General features: G+C 41.0%; 3 protein-coding genes, 1 non-coding gene and 1 pseudogene across 4 annotated transcripts; 1 reads left to right on the plus strand and 4 right to left on the minus strand.

Moving 5' to 3' along the window:
• On the minus strand, positions 1 to 3,083 carry LOC131317399 (uncharacterized). The gene is made up of 2 exons (XM_058346954.1): positions 821 to 3,083; positions 1 to 734 (listed from the first exon to the last, which is right to left on the minus strand). The coding sequence occupies exons 1-2, from the start codon at positions 3,081 to 3,083 to the stop codon at positions 1 to 3; spliced, it is 2,997 nt and encodes a 998-aa protein (XP_058202937.1).
• A 6,854-nt stretch (positions 3,084 to 9,937) lies between these two features.
• Positions 9,938 to 15,867, minus strand: LOC131316559 (phytochrome E-like; annotated as a pseudogene).
• A 3,598-nt stretch (positions 15,868 to 19,465) lies between these two features.
• Positions 19,466 to 20,617, minus strand: LOC131317400 (uncharacterized). The gene has a single exon (XM_058346955.1). The coding sequence runs from the start codon at positions 20,615 to 20,617 to the stop codon at positions 19,466 to 19,468; it is 1,152 nt and encodes a 383-aa protein (XP_058202938.1).
• A 57-nt stretch (positions 20,618 to 20,674) lies between these two features.
• On the minus strand, positions 20,675 to 21,991 carry LOC131317401 (uncharacterized). Its single transcript, XM_058346956.1, has 2 exons — positions 21,853 to 21,991; positions 20,675 to 21,699 (listed from the first exon to the last, which is right to left on the minus strand). Exons 1-2 carry the CDS (start codon positions 21,989 to 21,991, stop codon positions 20,675 to 20,677), a joined length of 1,164 nt encoding a protein of 387 aa, XP_058202939.1.
• Positions 21,486 to 21,592, plus strand: LOC131318315 (small nucleolar RNA R71). The gene has a single exon (XR_009197638.1). It is a non-coding gene; the product is annotated as a small nucleolar RNA R71 (small nucleolar RNA).
• Positions 21,992 to 23,500: the final 1,509 nt, after the last annotated feature.

Raw genomic sequence — 23,500 nt, forward strand, 5'->3', positions numbered from 1 at the left:
TCATGTCGCACACGCGCCATTGGATTTTCCGCTCACGCCTACCCGGCGGAAAAGTGGGAAACAGACCCCAAACCTATAGATGATATGGGTTCGGATGAAATCTGAGACATTCCCACTCTTCATTTCTTTCAAAGCAATTGCTTCTGCCCATTTTGAGAAATAATCAGTGGCAGCTATGATATATTTATCACCCGCAGAGGATGATGGCTTGATAGGCCCAATAACATCGATGCCCCATGCTGCAAATGGCCAAGAGCATGTTGTCACATGTAAAGGCTCTGGAGGCTGATGGATAAAATTTCCATGATATTGGCAAACTTGGCAACTTTTTGCATAATTAATGCAGTCAGAAATCATGGTTGGCCAATAGTATCCAAGGCGTTTCAATTGCATATGTAACTTTGGACCACTTTGGTGTGCTCCACATACACCACTATGAACTTCCGCCATAACTTCATGAGCTTGTTCGTTGGCTATGCAACGCATATACATTCCATCCAAGGATCTTTTGTATAATGCGTCCTTCCACATGATGAATTTTGTGGCTCGACGCCTTACCTCTGCCCTTTTTGTTTTATCCTCTGGAAGCCTACCATGTTGGAGGTAATTTATAAAGGGCTTGCGCCAATCTTCGTCACTTTCATTTGTTGTGGCTGCAAATACTAGCAGTACTTCTGAGATTTCAGTTAAGAGTTGTAGAACTCTTCTTTCTCCAACTGTAACAGTTATTCTCCCTATCAGGCAAAGAGAGTGAGGCAGCCAAACTTGCCAAGGAGTCTGCTTGAGCATTTATCCTTCTTTTAACATGGAAAATGTTCACTTTCTTGAATTGTGAAAGCAACTGGCTTAGCCCTTTCATGATGTGGGGCCAAGCTTGCTTTTTTAACAATATATTCTCCACGCAACTGCTTTATCACCAACTCAGAATCTCCATAGACTAAGAGCTCTTCAATCGGTACATGCAATGCCAATTCCAATCCAGCAATTACAGCTTCATATTCTGCCTCATTGTTTGAACATCCTTCTGTCAAGGCAAAGGAATGAGGAATTATGGCATTATTTGGTTTGACGAACACAACACCGATTCCAGATTTGTTATTTTTTAGATCGTCTTGCTTTTGGCCATTTGGACTCCTTGTTGCCCCATCGAAGTACATCTCCCATGCTTTTTGAGCTTCAACTTGCATGACCTCCTCATCTGGTAAATCAATGGCTAGAGGTGAATCATCAGGGATAGGGTGAGCTGCTAAAAAATCTGCTAAGGCTTGACCTTTTATTGCTTTTTGGAAAACATATTCAATTGCAAATTGTTGGAGGATTATAGCCCATTTATCAATTTTCCCAGAGAGTATTGGCCTTGACAGTATATACTTTAAAGGGTCAGCCTTTGATATCCATTTGACTTCATGCTCCAAGACGTAATGTCTTAACTTTTGCAAGGCGAACACCAAAGTGAGACATGTTTTCTCAATCGGAGAGTAGTTGAGTTCTGCACCAACCAAAGTACGACTTAGATAATACAAAGCCTGTTCTTTCCCTTGTTCGTTATGTTGGGCCAAAAGGGCTCCCAATGAGCAGTCAAGAGCAGCAATGTATAGCAACAATGGTTTTCCTTTGGTTGGGCTCGTAAGTACCGGGGGTTTCAAGAGATATGCCTTGATACTATCAAACGCGTTTTGGCATGATTGATCCCATTCGAAGGGTACACCCTTTTTCATTAGCCTTGAGAATGGCAAGCATCGCCCTGCCAAGTTAAAGATGAACCTTCTTATATAGGCTAATCTTCCTTGTAACCCTTTCAACTCCTTCAAATTTTTGGGAGGAGGCATTTCAAAGATAGCCTTGATTTTCGCAGGATCAATTTCGATTCCTTTGCTTTGAACTACAAAGCCAAGGAATTTACCTGAACAAACCCCAAAAGCGCACTTTAACGGGTTCATCTTGAGCTTGTACCGCCTTAAGCGTTCAAAAATTTGCTTCAAGTCATCCAAATGATCTTCCTTATTTCTGGTTTTGGCGACAAGATCATCAACATAGCACTCAACGATGTTATGCAACATATCACCAAATATCACTGTCATTGATCTTTGGTATGTTGCCCCTGCATTTTTTAGACCAAAAGGCATCACTATGTAGCAAAAGATCCCTTTCAGAGATCTAAAAGCTGCCAGTTCTTCATCTTCAGGAGCCATTCGGATTTGATTATAACCCGAATATCCGTCCATGAATGACAAGATTTCGTAACCTGTGGTTGCATCAACCAGAAGTTCAGTGATGGGTAAAGGAAAATCATCTTTAGGACAAGCTTCATTGAGATCGCAGAAGTCAATACAAATCCATATTTTCCCATTCTTTTTCGGAACTGGGACTATGTTTGCCAACCAAGTCGGGTATTTAACCTCTCTGATGAATCCAGCTGTAAGGAGTTTATCGACTTTAGCCTCGATTTGGGACATCAATTCTGGCCGTGCCCTTCTTGGCGCTTGTTTAACAGGCCATTTCTCAGGATGGATTGCGAATCTATGAATTGCAACTCCAGGATCAAGTCCAGGCATTTCGTTGTAGGTCCGTGCAAAAACATCGTGATGCTCTTTTAGAAAAGACATGTACCTTTGAGCCTTTTCCTCTGCCAAGTTTGCACTTATGAAAGTTGGCTTATTTTCTCCTTCATCACCAAGATTGACTTCGCGAAGCTCGTCAATTGTAGCCTGACCTCCTTCTTCAGATTGTGTTGGTATGGGATGTGTCTCATCTCCAATCCCATCATCCGAGGCCCCTTCAACTGTAATCATATTTACAGAGAGCTTTTCTTCCGCGGCTTGATAGCCCAATCCTTCCCTTGTGGCAATAATAGGAATTCCTTGCTGAAGGGATTTGGCTTGTGCGTGAGTTAGCACGGAGTCAAAAGGTGCTACTGTTTGTGTGGATACTTTTTCAGGATCAAGACCAGCTTTCACTAACATTTTTGTAATGTTTGCAGCATAACTTGGTCTTATTGGACTCGATAACCCCACAATTTTGAGATTATCATCCTGAACTTTCTTTTTCATGTCACCAAGTGCATGGAACACTATAGGCTTCATGCCTTTTGCTTTCGCAGGGACTACAAATTTACAATAGTTCTCCACTTATGTGCATTCTGCCTTCTGTAATGGCAAGACAAATGCATCTTTTAACTCCAAAGTTGGGTTTATCGGAGCTAAAGCACTTGCCCCCGGCTTCCTTTGAGACTTTGGAATGTAGCGAAATGCCCTCTTTGTCGGAGATTTCACGCTTTTAGTATCTATTTCTGTTGAGCCATTCACTCTATTTTGCAAAGCGTTTGTGTAAAAATGAGCATCCGCATAATAAGCTTCAACCCCATTAAAGGGATCATTATCCGCAACAATTATCCCTTCATTTATAGGTGGAGGCAATGGATATTTGATGCACTGATGGTAGGTAAAGGGCACCGCCATATGATTATGTGACCATGGTCTCCCAAGCAAGGCATTGTAGGAAGTGTCTACATCAATCACCAGAAACTCGGTATCTTCCTCAATGCCACCAAATTTAGTTCGCAATTTGATTTTCCCCATGGGGTGTTGTTCATTCTGATTGAACCCTTGGATCACCAGATGACATGGCCGTAATTGGGATAATCGAACCCCTATTATGCCCAAAGCCCTTTTCGGTAGTAAATTTACTGCGGACCCACCATCCACCAAAACCCGAGAGATTTTGGTGTTAAGAATAAGACTAGTGATGAACAAGGGTCGATTATGATCTGGTGTTTCTGCATACATATCCTCATCGCCAAATGCTACTGTGGACAGGCATGTAGTTGTGGTCTTTTGCCCCTTTTCTTGGACCTCCTTACGAAAATCATCCAGATTGGACAAGGCATAAACCAATGACTTTCGAAGTTCTGGAGACATCATCAAGGCGTCATATATGCTTACCAGAGTTGGGATCTTCTTTAGATGAGCAAGAACATCATATTTCACTTGCTCTTCTTTTTTTGGGACTTCTTCTTGTGTAACTGGTACTTGCAAATTTTGGCTTAGCTGATTGCGGGGCTGTCTTTTATAAGTCAGATATGTCTTGCACACATGGACAACCTCCTTCCCGTCCCCTTCTTTAGGCTCGTTGCTTATTTGCACCATGTTCACTGATCCAACAGATGAATTTTCGTCATCAATGATCATTTCTTCTCTTTGGGGATGTCTTTCCTTTGCATTTCTCAGATATCGTGAGTCCCATCTATAAAAGTATTGGGATTGTTTGAAGGCATTTTTCATGACCTCCCAACTAGGTATAATAAACCCAACAAGAAAACAATACCAATCAAATGCAATCCCATCTAGAGAAAGAGGAAATTGTCGTAAGCACAACGCTTGATTTTGAGCTGTTTCCCTGCATTGTCTCAAAAAGAGCTTTATATGCTTTTCAGGATCACCGTAACCTTTATAGATAGAGAAATTTGGGAGCTCGTATCCTATAGGGAACGGTGTTTGCTGAACCCATAGAGGGAGCAAATCTCTAGGTCTCATACTTCCCACGTCTCGTTGGTCCAACGCAGATTCGAGCTTCTGCTCTGCGGTTTCTTCTAGCAACTCATATGTTTGAAATGAAATATTTTCATCCTGTAATGGCTCCCACATTTCAAGTTCCATTGGCCATGGTGTGTATAACCTCCTATAAAACCGTTCTGCCATTGTGTCCCAATCAAGGATTGAATTGGGAGGAAGGCTAAAATACCAATCAGCTGCCCATCCTCCTAACGAGAGTACAAATTGCCGTAGAAGTAGTGCTTGACTTCGTACTGTGTTTCCACATAGTGCTAGGAAATGCATTAAATGGCGCCTTGGACATCCAACTCCATTATACAAGGGAAAATGTGGTCTGGAGTATCCTCTCGGGAATAAGACCATTTCAACCCATTCAGGATATGGGTGATTTAAAATGTGTTCTCCACCAATAGCATAGTTTTGGGGAATTCTGAACTTTTCCTCTTTCAAAGCTACATCTTGATTTGTTCCCTCCCTTCGAGCAAAAACTCTCGCTTTTTCATCATCCTCTGGACTACTTCTAATTTGTATATCCGCATCTTGAAAATTCACATCCACCGAAATTATGTTGCATGAAAAATCAAAATAGTCACTGGACACACTTTCTCCATCATATGTTCTTGCTGGTAAAGGGTACCTGGGAGAGAAACTTGAGTCTACGGATGACTCGAGGATATGTGGGGATTGAGTTGAATGTTTCCACATCTCGTCATCCGATAGGCTCAACTTCTTATTTTCAAAACGAAGCCTCTTTCGAGAAGTTCTCATAAGTTCCGTATCCGATACATATCCCATATTTCTTTGAGATGGACTTACTACATATTATGGAGTGTTTATGTAGAACATAAGAGGTACAGGGGAGTATTTTGGGGAAGCCATTGTCCTTTCAGGAGTCACAAGAGCCTTAGAGGTTACCATGAACTCTCCCATCGCGAGATTTAGTGAAGTAGGAAAATCAGCTATATGAATCGGACATGAAGCATTGCTTCCTTCTTCTTCATTGTCACTTATCACAATAGGGGAATCCGGTATGTGAATTGGACTAGAAGCACTGCTTTCTTCTTCTTCTTCATCGTCACTTATCATAATGATGTTAAGGCATGGGACCTGGGTTATTGTCTCGTCTCTTTTCTTTTGAAAATAAGTTTTTAGCTCTGGAGATTGAAGTTCTTCAGGCAAAAATTCTTCAAGAGTGATGGTAGATTGTTTCAAAGGCTCATCGGGGACAAGCTTCACTTTCTTTGCTTTCTTTTGGCTCTTCTTCTTATTCCTCGCGTTATTATTCACTTTGGTCATTTTTACCTTTTTGGACGTTTTTGGCTTTCGCGCTCTTTTCCGAACAAAGGGCGCCTTGGCTCTAGATGAGGAACTTCGTCTTTTCTTCATTCCTTTTGATTGATATACAACCCATTCACCCTTTTCATCGTCATTGGCTGTAATTGGGTTTGCTGTCACTTTCTCAGGAGGGGGAAGCTCAATAACCCTCGAGTCAAAGAGTTCTTGAATCTTGTCATTCAAGACAAAGCAATCCCTTAACGGATGACTGATAAGGCAATGGTATGGGCAATACTTTGGATCAATTTTCTTGCCTTCTTCATGCGGCCTTTTCACATTAGGGAGCGTAATGAACTTCTGCTCCAAGAGGTCTTCGAACATGTCCTCTACCAAGTCATCTGTAAAGGAATACTTCATTTCCAATCTTTCCTTTATGGTGACCCTTTTAGCTTCCTTCGGTCTTTGCGCCCCGATCACAACTGGAACTCTTTTCTTGGTTTCAACTATTGCAGCCATTGAGGTTTCAAGCCTATCTACAACCCTCGGCCTTCTTCGTTTGCCCAAGTGTAGTTCCATGTCATGTGTTTTGGTACATAAGTCATTGAACCCTTCAAAGGTCTGAGCCATGAGCGCTGTAGAAAGCTCATGTCGAAAATTATTGAAACACATGCGAATGAGTTCCAACTGCGTGAACTTTTGTGGGCATGCAAACGTTAAAGCTCGCCATCTTGCAATGAAGTCGGTGACTGGTTCGTTATCTCGTTGTTTGGTCTTAATGAGCTCTGGTACCCCAACACGACTTTGGGTATTGCAGAACTGTTTGAGGAATTCTTTAACCATGAAATCCCAACTTTGGATTGATCCTTCAGGGAGATTCGAATACCAGGAAAATGTAGAACCTTCAAGAGATTGCACAAAGAGTTGTAAACACAAGGCTTCATTCTGTGCTATTGGCCCGCATCGTGAGAGGAAATGGGCAATATGTTGTCTAGGATCTCCTGTTCCTCCAAACATTTTGAAATAAGGTTGGGAGAAGCCATGTGGGAATGGAACGGTATCCACCCATGCTGGATAGGGCTTTGTGATCATCCGAAAGCCCTCGTCATCCTTTTCCTTAGCCTTCTTTACTTGCTTCTTCACCATGTCATCGATCATGGCCATGAGCATCGGGTTTGCATTACTGCTCATTGGGTCAACGAAGAAATGTCCGTTGCCCCCAGTAAACTTTGTTTTCGGGACTTCGAATAATTCCTCCTCAAAGGCAGATTTTTTCTGTTTGTCCCTTGTTACTTGGGCTTGCAAACTTTTGATCTGTTCCATCAGGTGAGACATTTCTTGGTCCCTTCTCGCTAGCTGTTCTTGTAGCGAAGCTACCTTTTCTTCCAATAGCTGAGGGTTTGAACTTTCTTCATCACCCACTTTCGTAACCATCACGGAAACACTTTTGGGCTTCTTACTCCTGGAGGATGATGATTTACTACTCGCGGGGGATGACGAATACATTGAGACAGAGTCATCCCCTTCGCTTATAGTTAATCCCTTTGGTTGTTCTTACTTGGCCATAGACCTTGTTACTGTCCCTGGCATAGGCATTGAAGTAGCAGCTCTCTTTGCTTGTTCAACCAACTTGGCAAATTGTTCCTCCGTGGTGGTGGAAACAAAATCCCTCTCACCATCGGAAGAGTTCAGCTCTGACTCACTTGATTTTGTGGAATACTCAAGGTCATCATTATAACTACCAAGAGCCTTTTCAACTGCTCCCATAATGTTGGCTGCCACAGACTTTTGTTCTCCCTTTTTGAGGGTTTTGTTCCTCCTTTGCCTCTGTCTCTTTGGGTTTGAGGCTTTAGGGGGGGGGGGGGTTTTGGCCGAACCCCTACAGGCATGGAGGAGAAAACTTGTGTCTCCTGGATTTTTATGATTGATGCAGTGTTTCTCACAATTGGACTTATGAGTCGACGATTCAGGACGGATGAATTATGTAAAGCCATCGAATTATTGGTCTTTCGTTGAGCCAACAAATCCACCACTTTCGGTTGGGCTAACGAATTAGCATGATTTCGGGTTTGGCTGATCATCTCCTTGCCAATGTTCTGGATGATGGAACAGTTTTCCATAGATGCCCTCTTTTGAGCTTTTTCCGCAATCATAATTGAGTGCTCCGCCTGTGTAATCAAAAGACCCAGTGTACTTTGAGTTGCGCGGGCCTTGGCCAGGGTAACAGCGACTGCTATTGCTTCCTTAGCATCCTTCGCTTTTCCAAGGAAGTCCCACAAGCACCTTGTTGCTCTTACTACCATATATTGTTTGGCAGCCTTTAACAGATCTTCGGCTACTCTTTTGAGGCTTTCAGCCTTTTGGAGCAGCGAAGTGCTATTGTTTGTTTGAGCTCGCGGTAAGACAACCAAGAGCTTTCGCTCTGGAGCCTCCCAATGAGCAGGCACTTCTGGTAAGACAGCCAAGAGCTTGCGCTCTGGAGCCTTCCAGTAAGCAGGTGCCGGAGAGACTAACACATTCCTCCAGGATTTTTGAATCCCCGTCGTAGGATTCATCGGTGTCTTCACAGCGAGTCCGTTGTTGGTCTTCATGATTGCAACTTCCATATTCAAATCTGTTGAAGCAAGGGATACTGTTAGAATAATGAGTTTTATAATTTGTTTTATTCTTCATAAGATGGGAGGAGAAATAGGTCCCACTGGGCGTGCCAGAAATTTGTAGACATAAATTTTGAACCGTAGAATTTATCCATACTTCGAAATCTATATCTCAAATATCCACTGTTCAAGCGAACAGTGTTGATTGTTTATGTGTAGGCTCCTATTTTCGATTTGGATTTCAAATCGTTAATTACATACTACAAAAGTAAAACCTCCGATTAATGAAAAATAAAGAACAGAAAACAGACTAGAACAATTTAATTTTATTGCTGATTGGATTTAAAACCCTTGTTTACATCAAAACAGAGAATATTTGATACATTTAGAGGGATTGGAACCCTTTACCTATCACTTGGTGTGCTTACTCTTACTGATCTTCGAAGTTTGCTGAAGATTGCAGGTGGTAGTGAGTGAGTAGGTTGTTTGGTGGTTGTAGATTGTAGTGGTTTTGCTTGAATGGAGTCTATCTTCTCTCTCTCTGTATATTTTCTACGTTGAGAGAGAAGAGGTATGTATAGCTTTTATGTTTGGGCGGAGAGTGTGATGGTGAAGAGTTGAGAGATAAGGTATGAGATCTGACGTCTTGAGGTAGATGAGATAGATGAGAGAGATGTTATGTCTAGATGAGAGATATAGATCAGGGATCCCTTCCTTTGATGATGGATCTCATATTTATAGGGGCTTCCTTCATCAAATGCTTGGCCGCCAAATAATTCCTTTGAATTTGAATAGTTGTTGCCAGAGGATAAGATGATATCATATCTTCTCAGTCTCTTTAAATTTTGAATGTTGGTTGCATCAGATGGCATTCATCTTGTAATATTCTTCTGCTTCCACAAGAGCATTTCTTGGGCTCTACGTACCAATTTGAGACTACGTGAACCCATATTTGGTTTGTAGGCCCTGTGAAATGCAAGCCTACATGGTTCAACCAAATATTTGATTTGTAGGCCTTGCGAGATATGGGCTTACATGGTTCAAGCTCATATATTCGTTAGGCTTGTCGGGCCAACACGTGTTTGTTGATTCGCGGGCTCGCTGGGTCAACATGCTTTTAGGCTCTTTATATGCCTTTTAGTCTTTTTATATGCCTTTTAGTCTGCAAGCCCAACATATGATATTCATCAATCTTTGGTTGAAATTTATGTGCCAACAATGCTCCAGAAGAAAGAAGCTGACACTTGATAGAAAGGAAAAATTTATACTTAGGGAAGATAGAAATCCCTAAATCCATTTAAACTTCCAAGTACATCCGTAGATAACACTACTACCAACATCTAAGATTTTAGGGATATCAAACGCCTCGACACGCATCCCCACCCAAAATGGGAAAAAAAAAAAAAAAGGTGTCCCTCTCCAACTTTTGAGGACTTGGATAAACTGCTCCGTATTCTCTTCTTTCATAGAGCCTCTCTCCGTCAGAGTGTTTTTTGTTTCCATTAATTACTAGACAGCTGAGAAAGGAAAGAATGAAGAAATTTTTTAAAGTCAACGACCCATTACTCAAACTGAATCGTCCACCGGCTTCAGTAACAAAGCTTAAGAGGAAAGATATCACAGCTTTCAACTAAACTAACTGCACATAACAAAAAAATACAAAAAAAAAAAAACATAGAGCTCTACCGCTAATGGAAATTAAGTACCCATCCCGAACCTGAAAACATTAACGACAATGGTACCTGATCTGCAAATGGACCAATTCATTCCCATCTTGTCTCACCTCCAAACCAGGGGACACCTTGATTTCTACCCATCCATCAGGTGAGGGTGCATAACGGGCTATATTTAGCAAGAAATCTGACAAGACCAGCTGAAGTCTAACTTGATCGCCAAGAAAGTGTTTTGCTTTGATTCCGTCAGGAATTTCATGAACTAGTTGTAAATTCTTCTCCTTCGAAAGCATCATAACCAGGCTTACAATTGCATCTACAACACTTACTACGAGAAAATCTTCCACGTTTAACTCCATGCTGCTGCTAAAATAAATATAACAGATAAATAAGTTCAGTGGTGGAAATCTAATAAAATCTATCCCGCAACCTAGTAGGGTTTTTTTTTGGGTAAGGATAATATAAAAATTGAGGCCAGGAATGATAAAAGTTGGGACATTTTTGACAACTAATCGATAACACGATGAACAAAGGCAAAAATTAGGAATGTCCAAATGTATAGGAATATCGCCAATGGAAGGGTGCACCAATAGACCAATCATGTGTGGCAAACAAGAAATAAATAAACTGCCTTTGACTTAGTGGTGATATGAAATTGATCAGACTATACAAAGACATGATTCACCGCCCACCCACACCTTGCACCCCCGCAACCTTGAAAACATCATCATCAGAAGAAGAAATTTCGAGTATTAACAAACAAAGACATTATCTAGCCAATAGTAACTGTTTACGTAAGCCTACAAAACTCAAAGAAACGATTTGTGAATTTCCTGGAATATGATTAATCCCTTAAACGGAATTCAACACATTGACAGAGGGAATTAATCTCCCCATATGTACCCTCCAGGAACCAGGCATAAAAGAAAGCGGTGGGCCTGACATACAAAATTGATCACGAGATACAGCATAATACTTGAAAAAAGGAATTTATGCATAACTATACTACTAGAGTCTCACAAAAAAGAACTTACCCCTCCTCTATACTTCTTAAATCCGTGTCCTCTATTATTGATATTATCTGTCTTTCGCATGCATCACTTGTCTCCAGAAATTGCTTCTGGTCCTCTGAAACAGCACTATCTTCCAAAAGCTTATGGATAAACCGTATCCCATAAAGTGGATTTTTCAACTCTTGTCGAATGTAATCCAACTCAAGTTTTGAAAAGCGCTCTCCATCCTCTTGCTTGTTTCCAACGGCTTGCACGTCAGACACAACATTTTGCAAGAAACAAAAACACCAAATTATATTCCCATCCTCATCGGTTCTCTTATCCGCCATAAGGACCACCTCCACGTATTCCCCCTTCCTATCAAAAAAACCCAAATGGGAACTTCTCAGGATCTTGACCGCCAATCACTTGATACAGAAGGATAGTAAACTTAGTGAGTATTTCTTGACCTTTCAGCCGACAGAAACCCCAAATATTTCCCCCGGGAGCATTTTTCCAATAATCTCATCTCTCATCCACCCAGTTAGCTTTTCCATGGCTGCATTCCACTCAGAATAGGTGTTTCCATCTGAAGCAAATATTGGTGGAATCAAGGGGTTAAGACATTGTTTGATGGCCTTATAATCACCTTGTAAGTGGATGAATTTGTCCATGAGAACTTTCTCAGACGTGATGTCCTGACCACCAAAGCACACACCAACAACATTGTTTGTGTAATCCCTACTTGCACAAGCACTGGCCATGACGTATATATCTGACTTTTGCTAATTTTGCCCCAACTTTTGCAGCTTTAATTCAACATTTTTTTCCTCCTCACCTGAAATTAGTTAAAGTAAATTTAGAAGGCAATGACTTAAAAAACTGCAACACCCAAGCTATTAGGGTTATAAGGGATTGATGAAGTTGAGCTTTAATTTAGCTGCAACCTGAAAAGCTTATAAAAAAATACATTGAGTACAAAAAAATGGTTATTAGAGGCACCCGAAAGGGCACAACCTTTGTAACAAAAGGATTGTATCAAGCTTTCCAAAAATTCAAAATGCTCAACAGCGAAGTTGAAAGCTAAGAAGCATTGACATGGATACGGGATATAGACACGACACAGACACGCAGACATGTCATTTTTTCAATAATTAGGACGTGGACACGTCGAATGTACGATGTATTTGTATTATAGAGGTATGTTTTGAACTCATTACAAGTCGGAAACATTATTTCTTCCAAATTAAGAACAATACTATGAAGATACAAATCAACAGTACGGACCTAAGAAGCATGGATACGGGATATGGATATGATATGATGCGGATACATGATTTTTTTTTCAAAAAGAAGGATTTGATACGTTGGGGGATACATTGAATATAAAAGTAAATTAAAATTATATAATATATATATAATTTTTAATTCCTAAAATTCCAATAATGATTAAAGTTTTTAATTACACAAGTTCACCATTTCACATGCCGAGAGAGATGTATTTATATAGTTATATATACACACACACACACACACACACACACACACACACACACACAACGAGAGAGAGAGAGAGAGAGACGCGAGACGAGAGACTTACAAGGTTGTCGAGAGAGATGAGAGACGAGAGGGAGGATATCGTCAGTGTGTTTCTGGTGTGGATTGCTGGGGGAAAAAGAAAAATATAGTCCTTATTATAATTTTAACCCATATATTTTAACTAATAACATATTTACCCTTGCACGTATCCAAAATGTATCTGAGCGTATCCAACACGTATCCGCACGTATCCGAAATGTATCGAGATACCAAAAATAATTCTAAAAACAGGATACTTTGAAAAAAAAAATTGTATTGGATACGTATCCATAGCGTATCCGAGAGTATCAGTATCCAATACGGATACGATATGTGATATGGAGGCCAAAATAGAGTATCCGTGTTTCATAGGTACGGACCATAAGTATACATGAACTATATATCTGTGGAAATTTTCTTTTTGGGCCGAGTTTAAAAATTATAGTTTAACCTTTTAATGTGTGCTTAGCATGTTCCAAGAGTGTCGCCAATGTATTCTAGAGTATCCACAATGAGTCTGAGTAAAAGAAATATAGTAAAAATATTTGAGAATTATTTAGGCATGTCCAACACATGTCCGGAGAGTGTAGTGCCATGTCCGTGATTGACATGTGTCGGACACAGATACGTGAGGCTGGTAGACATGTCCATGCTTCTTATGTTGAAAGTCAACAAAGAGGGAAATTGAACCACAAAAAGGGAAAAAAAAAAAAAAACGCTTTACACGTAAAGTGAGGTCAGTGAAACAAAGCAGTATAACTTTAATCATTAAATTCAATATCTGGAATTGAAATTGGAGGTTCAATTCAATGGAGGCTGCTGATTAGCTTGCAGTTGATGTAAAAAGGAGGACTGGATCACAAACAATTGTTCATTGAAATCAAATTGAGAAATAAATTTTTGCATGGAACAAATATCAAAGATACGGTGTGTTCTTTGTCACTAACATAAGAAAACAATCACCTTGCAAAGCCCTGCAGATGAGATTTTCAGCGACTCCACCCGAGTCCTCATGAACAATTTCATCAAGCAGGAACTTCCCCATGGCTTCACTAGCTTGTAATCCTGTCAGTTCAGCAATTTTTGCATTCCATCCGTTGATAAAACCAGCTGAATCAACCCCAAAAATAGGAGCAGATGCTGTCTCAATCAATCTCACCATTTCACCAGCCACGGAACTTAGTTCATCCAACCTTTCCTCTGAATTATTGTTGTGGGCAGCTATGATTGCCTTCGTACCCCTATCTTCAATCTCTTGAAACGTATCTCTCATTATAAGCTGCATAGATTGTATAACATTAATCTCTGATATCTCCCAAGGCAAACTCCTATTTCTAACTTCTTCAAGAAAAGCACTAAATGAAGATCTTGGATTCATACTTCCATCGTCATCATCTTCATCCACAGGATTGTGCATAGCTCCTCCCCATTTGACTTCCTTCACAGAATGACCCCTAAACCAAAATAAGAAATCCTTTGAAGTAATTCTTGAAGTTGCATTCCACAAATCGCATCACCCAATATAGATGCACCAGTGTAACCAGCATCCGCAAGACTCTCCGTACTTAACCCTGTGGAGTCCCCATGATTATTTATCAACTACTCTGCAATTTCTTTTATCTGTGATTCAGTTGGAGGTACACCCACTAACCAACATTTCCCTCCATAGTACAATGCCGCCCCATCGCACTTCACAAGATCCAATATACTAGGGGATTGAGTCACAATGCCAAATGGGGCGTTACGCAGGACCGTGTCACATAGTAGAGTTTGCATCTTAAGAATCTTCTTCTCTGCTATTTGCGAAGCCAATTGAAGCTCCATGTAGAGCTGAAGCCCGAATGCTTGCATTAAGAATTCACAGCGTAGTGAAGTGGGGAAGGAATGAAGCGAGGCAACGTGTGGTGGCATGCCACTAGACCCCATAGCTTCATTGACTCATTTTCATCAATAAAGATAGCCAAAACCAATGAGGCAATGGAACCCATGTTTGCCATATACTGTGTATGGCAGTTATGCGGCGATCGAAGGGTAGAATTGACCAAAGAAAGAGGATGCTCTAATTGTTTGCTCTGAATCACTCTAACTTGATTTGCTTGGCAATCGCATATCATCCGCACCCGATTCTGCTTGTACAAAAAACGAGCGGCTTGAGGGATATCCATTGCAGGATAATGCAATCCCAGATAGGGTTCTAAATTGGACCTTGTAATTTCTGAGACAACCTCACCATGATTATCATTGTGGAATTTATAGACCATAACCCTATCGTATCCGGTCAGTTTTTGAACATCTTCCACTATGGTATCACATAAGGCACCAATATCTCCCCCAGGGAGAGATTGAAACCTAGAAATCGCTCTGACTGCTAGTTTCTGAGATTGGACTGCACCCACAAGGGATAATGAAAGATCGCCCCAACTGACTGGCTCCAGGTCAATTATAACCCCCACATCAATCCTATGAAGCATAGCATAAAATGGCTTCTGGGTACTCATAGAATGGACACAAATTGGGTTTAACATTGAAATATCCCAAGATTGAACAGCTTTCACCACAGAAGCTACTGAGTAGGGACTAAAAAGTGTTCTAGCATCAATCCCAATGAGACCCATTTCGTGTTTCGCCTCAAACAGACTGTCTAAACCCATAAAATCAAAGCAGTTCTCACTGTAACTTATGATTTAGAAAGTGGGTTCTTCAATTGCAAGCATGCAACCAAAGGACTGGATAAGTCCACCCCTCTGGATTTTAGAGAGGTAAGCTGTTATCTGTTCTTCAGGCACCTTTTATGGAGCATTTGTGACTGATCTTGAGCAGTTAAATGACTTACCAGAATCAGCAGATTGCTCAAACTCAGCCAATAACCCAGCATCAGCATTGTACTGAGCTATGGCTTTGCTATTTCTGCTACTGTTGTTCTGGTTCATGTTGCTTGCAGCAGATGAGGTCTTTCTCTCTCCTCTTTCTCTGCTCCCCAACTCCATTTTTAATTCTTGATTGATAATGGTTTCTTCTCAGACTTGCTTCAGGGTTCTTCTCTTTTATTTGCCGGTGGGTTGGGCTCACCTTCTCCGTAAAACAACGTCCTTTAGGTCAAGAGGACAAAATCCAATGAATCTTTGCACTTGGTTACGTCTCTCCTGGACTACAACAATGTTGTTTAGAAAAATTGGACAAGATTCAATGAATCCAAATTTCTTTCTCGGATAATTACTAGAAAGTGTGTACACTTCCGAACGGTTTGATTTGTTTTCCTCTCTATGAAGGCAAGAAAGGATGGAAAACCTAGAGAAGAGGACAAATTGGACAAATTACAAGTAGAAAACAAAACAAAGGATCGTGATTCAATTTCAAAGCACAAAGCATAGGTGTACAAAGCAAAGGAGACAGTATGGCTGAGTTACGACAAATTCAATTTATTTTTTAGATTAATTCGGGCAAAGGAAGTTTGATTGTTTGAATTTGGAGAATTTATTAAATCTAAGAGAATAATTAAATGGAAAGTTTGTAACGATTGGAGAGAAAATCTAGGGTTCGAATCCACTTCGACCGTGTAACTCCAACATGCATAGGCAAGATTAATTATTCGAATCAGAAGGGATTATTACTAGGGCTTGCAAACCCTAGCAATAATCATCTAGAAAATAATTGAGTTGTTAAAAGGTATAGATTATCCCATAGCACGGACCGTCTCAAAAGTACGGTCTGGCCGCCTAACGGCACGACCCGTCTTACGAGTATAATCTATCTCAGAACTCCAACTACAATCGATGAAAACCATTGCAAAACTAGGTATTTGAAATCCGGAATACAAATACTCAATAGATAAGAAAAAGTAAAATCATTCCATTCAATTGAAACGGAAAGGATTCTTAGTCTCACAATCGATCCGAATAATAAACCTAAAACCCATACATAAAATAGAGTTACTTGGTGTGAAGTTTCCATCTTCACCCTAGAAAAAGGGTTTAGCCGGCCATGGAAAAGAAAGATGTGATCGAGATTGAAGAAGACATGGAAAACATGGAGGAAATCCCCTTAGAACGCCTCTTTCCGTTCTCTCTGAAAAAGTAAATAAGTAATAATAACCTAACAAACTAAAGTCTTCTTTTATAGTCTAGGCCCGTAAAAATAAAACTTAAAAAACGCAAAGCAGATTTCCATCTGCTGCCCGCTGGTCCGGACCAGCAATTCCATTGGCCTGACCAGAAAAACAGATTGTTCAAATTGTTGCTCCAGCTTTGGTTGTCCGGACCAACATATCCTTGGTCCGGACCAGATTTCTCAGCTTTCATCTTTTCTCCGTGGATCCTTCCGTAACATCCTTAACTCATGATTATTACTCCAAATCCTTTCCGAATGCTCCGTAAGTCCTGAAACACCATAAACCAATTAAAGCTCGTTAAGTAACATTAGATAGGACCGACAAAACCTAAGTTAATGGGAATAAATGAGTGCTTTTCAGCACCTATCACGCCCCGCAACTTACACTTTGTTAGTCCCTAGCAAAGAAAAGAACTAAACAACTAATGAAAGCAATGAAAGATAGGACATTTGAACCCCCGGGTGCTTCGGTAGGACGAGTTTAGTCTCGTAAAAGTGTGAGGGTTATTAGCAGTGAACACCCACAAACATAAGGAACATTTCAACACAAAAATCGCAACCTGTCATGCAACTCATCGACATATCAAGCAGAGGACGCAAAGCTACCACAAAGATATAGCAAGGCAAACATAGTTCCGAGCGCTAATAATTCAAGAAATAAACTGTGGCACTTAAACTTAGCGTGTGTGAATACGGGCCTCAATTACATATGAACAATAACCAACCACTCTCTCTGGACCGAGTCTCGACTTCAATTCTCACCGTGTCATGCACTCACAAATAAAATCACTCGAAACAAGTTGCATTATGAACTCTCAAGTGTGCGGTTTGGAGGATACGTTAATGAAAAACAAAGAACTCCGCACACTATGACACGAAAAGAACGCTTTATATAGTGGACACACAATCTCATGAACAAAATGCCAAGCATTGGAACTCTCCACCAATTAATCAAACCTCAACCCAACACCCCTAAAGATCAAACAGGACTTTATTCAAGGTCAAAGCATGAGGGATGGGATAATGTATCTAGGCTACGGTAAAAATAGATTTAAGTGTGAAAGAATAGGCAAGTATTTCAATTAAACGGGGCAAATATGCAATGTGTACCCCGCTAACATTAATTCAACTCCACCTTATCTCTCCTTCTATCCCTTCAACATCTTTCAAATACAAAGCAACCATTCCTTTTTTTTAACTTATCGGTGCCCCTTTTTCTCTACTTTTTTTTTTTTTTTTTTTGTATTTTCTTGTGTTTCTCCTTTTTTTAAGGGACACCACCAATACTCCACAAAATTCAACAATCTACCCAAAAATTAACCTTTACATTCTCGCCGTTCTCCAAACATAATATGGAAGGTGGAGCTAACCAAGAAAAGGCTAAATCTGTAAGGCTCAATATAGCTCGCAAGGGATAAATATGAACACAAAGGAACGAACTAACCCAAATATCAAGAAAGTGCCTGTAATCCTCTCTCAGGGGTGTAACATCCATGTGACAAACCAAAGCCAAGAGATATTGTTATGCATTCAAGTTCCAACACTTGGCAACCAAAGATGATTGAGATTGACAACAAATGTGTTTCTTTCCATGACAAACAAAGAGTTTATTCGACACCACTCCAACGAAAGGCTAAGGCATGAAAGCTCACTCGGGCATAAGTCTCCACTAATCATAGCCTTTAAGACAGTCAAATCACAGCTCACAAGCAATCAAGCCCGACGTGCAATGTGCAAAAATGCTAAGACAAAAGTGCCAGCAGTCTAGCAAGTGAAACTACTCTGCCAAAGAGATATCGAAACGGTAGCAGCATGCTTATGCTCAAGTAATCAACAAGTGAGCACAACAAACAACAATCTCATGCAGAAAGGCTCCAATTTTTTAATTTTCAGTTTTCTCAATTTTTTTTTATTTTAAACAAACTACTAAAGAAAGCACCCGAAGTATGCCCCACCCCCCAACTTAAACTAGTCACTGCCCTCAGTGATTGCACAGGCACTAAAAGAAACAAGGCAATGGAAAGAAAGAGGGAGGAAGGATATCACCTCAAGTGGAGAACTAGGCAGAAAAGATATGGCGGCCGAGAGGCCCCCCAACTTGAACGAAACAACCTGCAATTTTAGTCCTCACAAGAAATAGGAAAAATAAAACAAAACAAAAAGAAAACAAACTAACAAAAATAATTATAGAAAAATGCGTGACAAAAATGAAAAACAAAAATGAAAATCCACCACTTTCTTCACGCGAAAGACACGGGTACTACTTTTCTCCCTTGCCAAAGACTGTGGTTCCCTACTTGTTGGAAGAGCAATATGCGTAGGATTCAACGATATCTTGAGAAGTGGTGCCATCATCTAATAGGCTGTCACTCCCTCTGGGATTGCCAGATTCCTTACCCACCACTCGGCTTATGAAGCAATCTCCGCCAAGCTGGACACTAAAGTCGGATGGTTCAGACAGATTTCTCGCTGCTAACTACGCGCCTGCCGCCAGACCTAACCTCCTAAGTACTACATACATAGCTTTGACAAGGTGGCTATACCAGACCGTTAGAAGCCGTTCGAGCACGGCAAACACTAGAGGTATCTCACCCTCCAAATTTTAAAGTTGCCTAAACCTCTATCGAAAATACGAGACCAAAAGAACCTTGGGTTGCCTCCCAAGAAGCGCTAAGTTTTATGTCTTCAGCCATACATCAATCACTCCAAAAACCATCATTCAACAGAGCATTACAATCCAACTTTGCATGTGAACACGCTGCCGAGACCAAAGGAGGTCTCCATGCTAATTCCGGTGAGTGCGCACTACACGGACCTAATGGTGTGATAGAAAGCAAATGAGATGGCAACTTTAAATCATTTTTTGAAGGAGGGCTAGTCATAAGTGGAACATCATCAAACAAAATTGGAACCTCGGAGTCAACCTCACTCACCTTAGACACATCATTAACAGTGAGAGGTGGATGTACCTCATCATTGGAGTGGTGTTTTGCAGTGTTGTACACATTCAACTTAAGGGTCATATTCCCAAAAGTCACCTCCATCTCCCCACTCCTCACGTGAATATTAGCATTGGCCGTCGCTAAGAAGGGGCGACCAAGAATGACGGGAGTTTGCTTTTTAAGGATTTGCACCGGTTCCGTGTCAAGTACTATAAAATCCGCTGGAAAATAAAAATCGTTAACCTTGACAAGAACGTCCTCAACTACCCCACGTGGCACCTTAATGGATCGGTCTGCTAACTGAAGGGTGACTGACGTGGGTTTCAACTCCCCAAGCCCTAATTGTTCGTACACCGAGTAAGGTATCAAATTAACACTAGCCCCTAAGTCTAGCAATGCTCGCTCAATGACATGGTTCCCTATTCCTATGGAAATAGTAGGGGTGCCTGGATCTTGTAACTTAGGAGGAGCAATTGATTGGAACACTGAGCTCACTTGCTCAGTGAGAAGGACCTTTTTCGATACATTGGTTTTACATTTCCTCTTTTGAGTACAGAGGTCCTTCAAAAACTTAGCATAAGTGGGGACTTGTTTGATTGCATCTAGGAGAGGAATGTTTACTTTGACTTGCTTAAAAACCTCAAGGATATCCTCCATAGCCGCACCCTTCTTGGGGAAAGGAGATGGGGCATTGAGACATTGTGGGAATGGGGCTTTAGGCACATAGGGTGGTACCTTAGAGCCCCTTGAAATGGAGGTGGATGGTGAGGGTGTGACTAGAAGGGTTCCCTTTTTACTCTGTGAACTCTCCTCCCCAAAGTTATCTGGGTCGGAGGGAGCCAAATGCTCCTTCGGTTTCGCTTTCTCTGGTCGGGTTTCGACCTCTCTCTTATTGCGCAAAGTCATGATTACCTTAGCATCAGCAGGAGGCGGGTCATGAATCACAAACTGTCCTCCAGGGGGTTAGACAGGCTGACTGGGCAACCTACCTTCTTCCCTACGATTGAGTGCATTGGCTATTTGACCCACTTGGGTCTCTAACCTTGCGATGGACTGTGTGTTGGTGCGCACTTGTTGTTGGGTGTCATTTAGTCTACCAAGCGCTTGTAGCACCTTTTCCTCAAAGGATGGATCCCGCGAGGATTGGGGATGTGCTTGCTGCTGATTCTGTGAGAGATAGGCCGTAGGGTTAAACTGCATGTTGAATGGCCTAGGCTGCTGGGCAAAACTATTACCCTGGTGTTCCGTCTTCCATGAGAAATTGGGATGTTTGCTCCATCCCTGGTTATAAGTAGTGGAAAAAGGATCATTACCCGGTTTGGAGAAACCCTGCGCATTGGCATACCCTTGTGCAGCATTAACCTGTTCTTGCACAAACAAAGGGAATTGTGGTGCTGCAGGACAGTCAACAATATAATGGGCCGGACTAGCACATAAAGAACATGCCTCCTGATAAGGTGGAGGCTGTGAGGTGGCCAATTCCTTGGTGAGAAGCTGTTCAACTTTCTCAGTCAGTGCATCCACTTTAGATTGGAGGTCATGAGATGGTTTAATCTCATACATGCCTCGTGGCTTATCAGAACCAGTAATGACTGACTTAGTTCTGCTCTCAAAAGAAACATTTTGCAGGGACCCTTCGCTCATAGTTTCAAATAACTGCCAGGCATCCTCTTCATTCTTAACCATCACAGAGCCTCCACATGAGGCATCAACCATCACACGATGCTGCGGATGCAGCCCAGAATAAAAACTCTGTACTAATTGCCACTTAGGTATGTCATGGTGCGGACACTTACGAATGAGATCCCCATATCTCTCCCAAGCCTCATAGAACTGTTCATTCTCAGCTTGTTGGAAAGTGGTAATCTCTTGCCGAAGTCTGAGTGTTTTTCCTATGGGGAAGAATTTCTTAAGGAATGCCGCACTCATTTGCGCCCACGATGTTATAGAATTAGTTGGCAAAGTACTAAGCCAATGTTTGGCGTTCCCTATTAAAGTGAATTGAAACAAAATCAATCTCAATGCATCCATCGGAAAATTATGAATTAAAAGCGTAGAACTGAGGGCTTCAAATTCAGTGATGTGTTGATATGGATCCTCTTGAGATTGCCCTTGAAACTTAGGGAGCATTTGGAGAGTACCAGGCTTAATCTCATAGTTGTTAGCCGTGATGGCAGGTAGTCGTACACATGACGGTGTAGTGTACGCTGTGGGGGCAAAGTGTGAGTTGAGAGGGAGGGGGTTAGGTACCACAAGTCCTCCATCAGCATCATCTGCCATTGTGACTAAGTTGGTCTGTTTGTTAACCCTACGTCTCCTATCTAAATCCAAATTAAGAGGTAAGAGTTCGGTTTCCAAAGACCGACGACCAAGCATGCAAGTTCAATACCCCAGAGGTGTTAAAACCGGGTACTCCAGACACAGACACTAATTTGCCAAAAAAAAGAACAAACTCACAGTGGGTCAACGAAATCGCTTTATATCACGGCACCGCTTCTCCACAGTGATCTTTGCTCGTTTTGTCGCCTCGTAACCTGTAGCTAAGAGTACCAAAACTAACAAACAAAATAAAAATAAAAAACAATGAACTAAACTAAAAAAAACTAATTAAATTATCACAACCGTGCAAATTGTCCCCGGCAACGGCGCCAAAATTTGACCGCGTCGTTCCGTGTCAAAAATATATTTATAAAACTGAGAATTAACTACTACTCCGTAGAATAGTGGTCAAGTCCGAGTATCGTTCCAACAGAGACAGTATGGCTGAGTTACGACAAATTCAATTTATTTTTTAGATTAATTCGGGCAAAGGAAGTTTGGTTGTTTGAATTTGGAGAATTTATTAAATCTAAGAGAATAATTAAATGGAAAGTTTGTAACGATTGGAGAGAAAATCTAGGGTTCGAATCCACCTCGACCGTGTAACTCCAACATGCATAGGCAAGATTAATTATTCGAATTAGAAGGGATTATTACTAGGGCTTGCAAACCCTAGCAATAATCATCTAGAAAATAATTGAGTTGTTAAAAGGTATAGATTATCCCATAGCACGGACCGTCTCAAAAGTACGGTCTGGCCGCCTAACGGCACGACCCGTCTTACGAGTATAATCTATCTCAGAACTCCAACTACAATCGATGAAAATCATTGCAAAACTAGGTATTTGAAATCCGGAATACAAATACTCAATAGATAAGAAAAAGTAAAATCATTCCATTCAATTGAAACGGAAAGGATTCTTAGTCTCACAATCGATCCGAATAATAAACCTAAAACCCATACATAAAATAGAGTTACTTGGTGTGAAGTTTCATCTTCACCCTAGAAAAAGGGTTTAGCCGGCCATAGAGAAGAAAGATGTGATCAAGATTGAAGAAGACATGGAAAACATGGAGGAAATCCCCTTAGAACGCCTCTTTCCGTTCTCTCTGGAAAAGTAAATAAGTAATAATAACCTAACAAACTAAAGTCTTCTTTTATAGTCTAGGCCCGTAAAAATAAAACTTAAAAAACGCAAAGCAGATTTCCATCTGCTGCCCGCTGGTCCGGACCAGCAATTCCATTGGCCTGACCAGAAAAACAGATTGTTCAAATTGTTGCTCCAGCTTTGGTTGTCCGGACCAACATATCCTTGGTCCGGACCAGATTTCTCAGCTTTCATCTTTTCTCCGTGGATCCTTCCGTAACATCCTTAACTCATGATTATTACTCCAAATCCTTTCCGAATGCTCCGTAAGTCCTGAAACACCATAAACCAATTAAAGCTCGTTAAATAACATTAGATAGGA

This window comes from Rhododendron vialii, chromosome 2a, assembly GCF_030253575.1.
Source record: "Rhododendron vialii isolate Sample 1 chromosome 2a, ASM3025357v1".
NCBI lineage: Eukaryota > Viridiplantae > Streptophyta > Magnoliopsida > Ericales > Ericaceae > Rhododendron > Rhododendron vialii.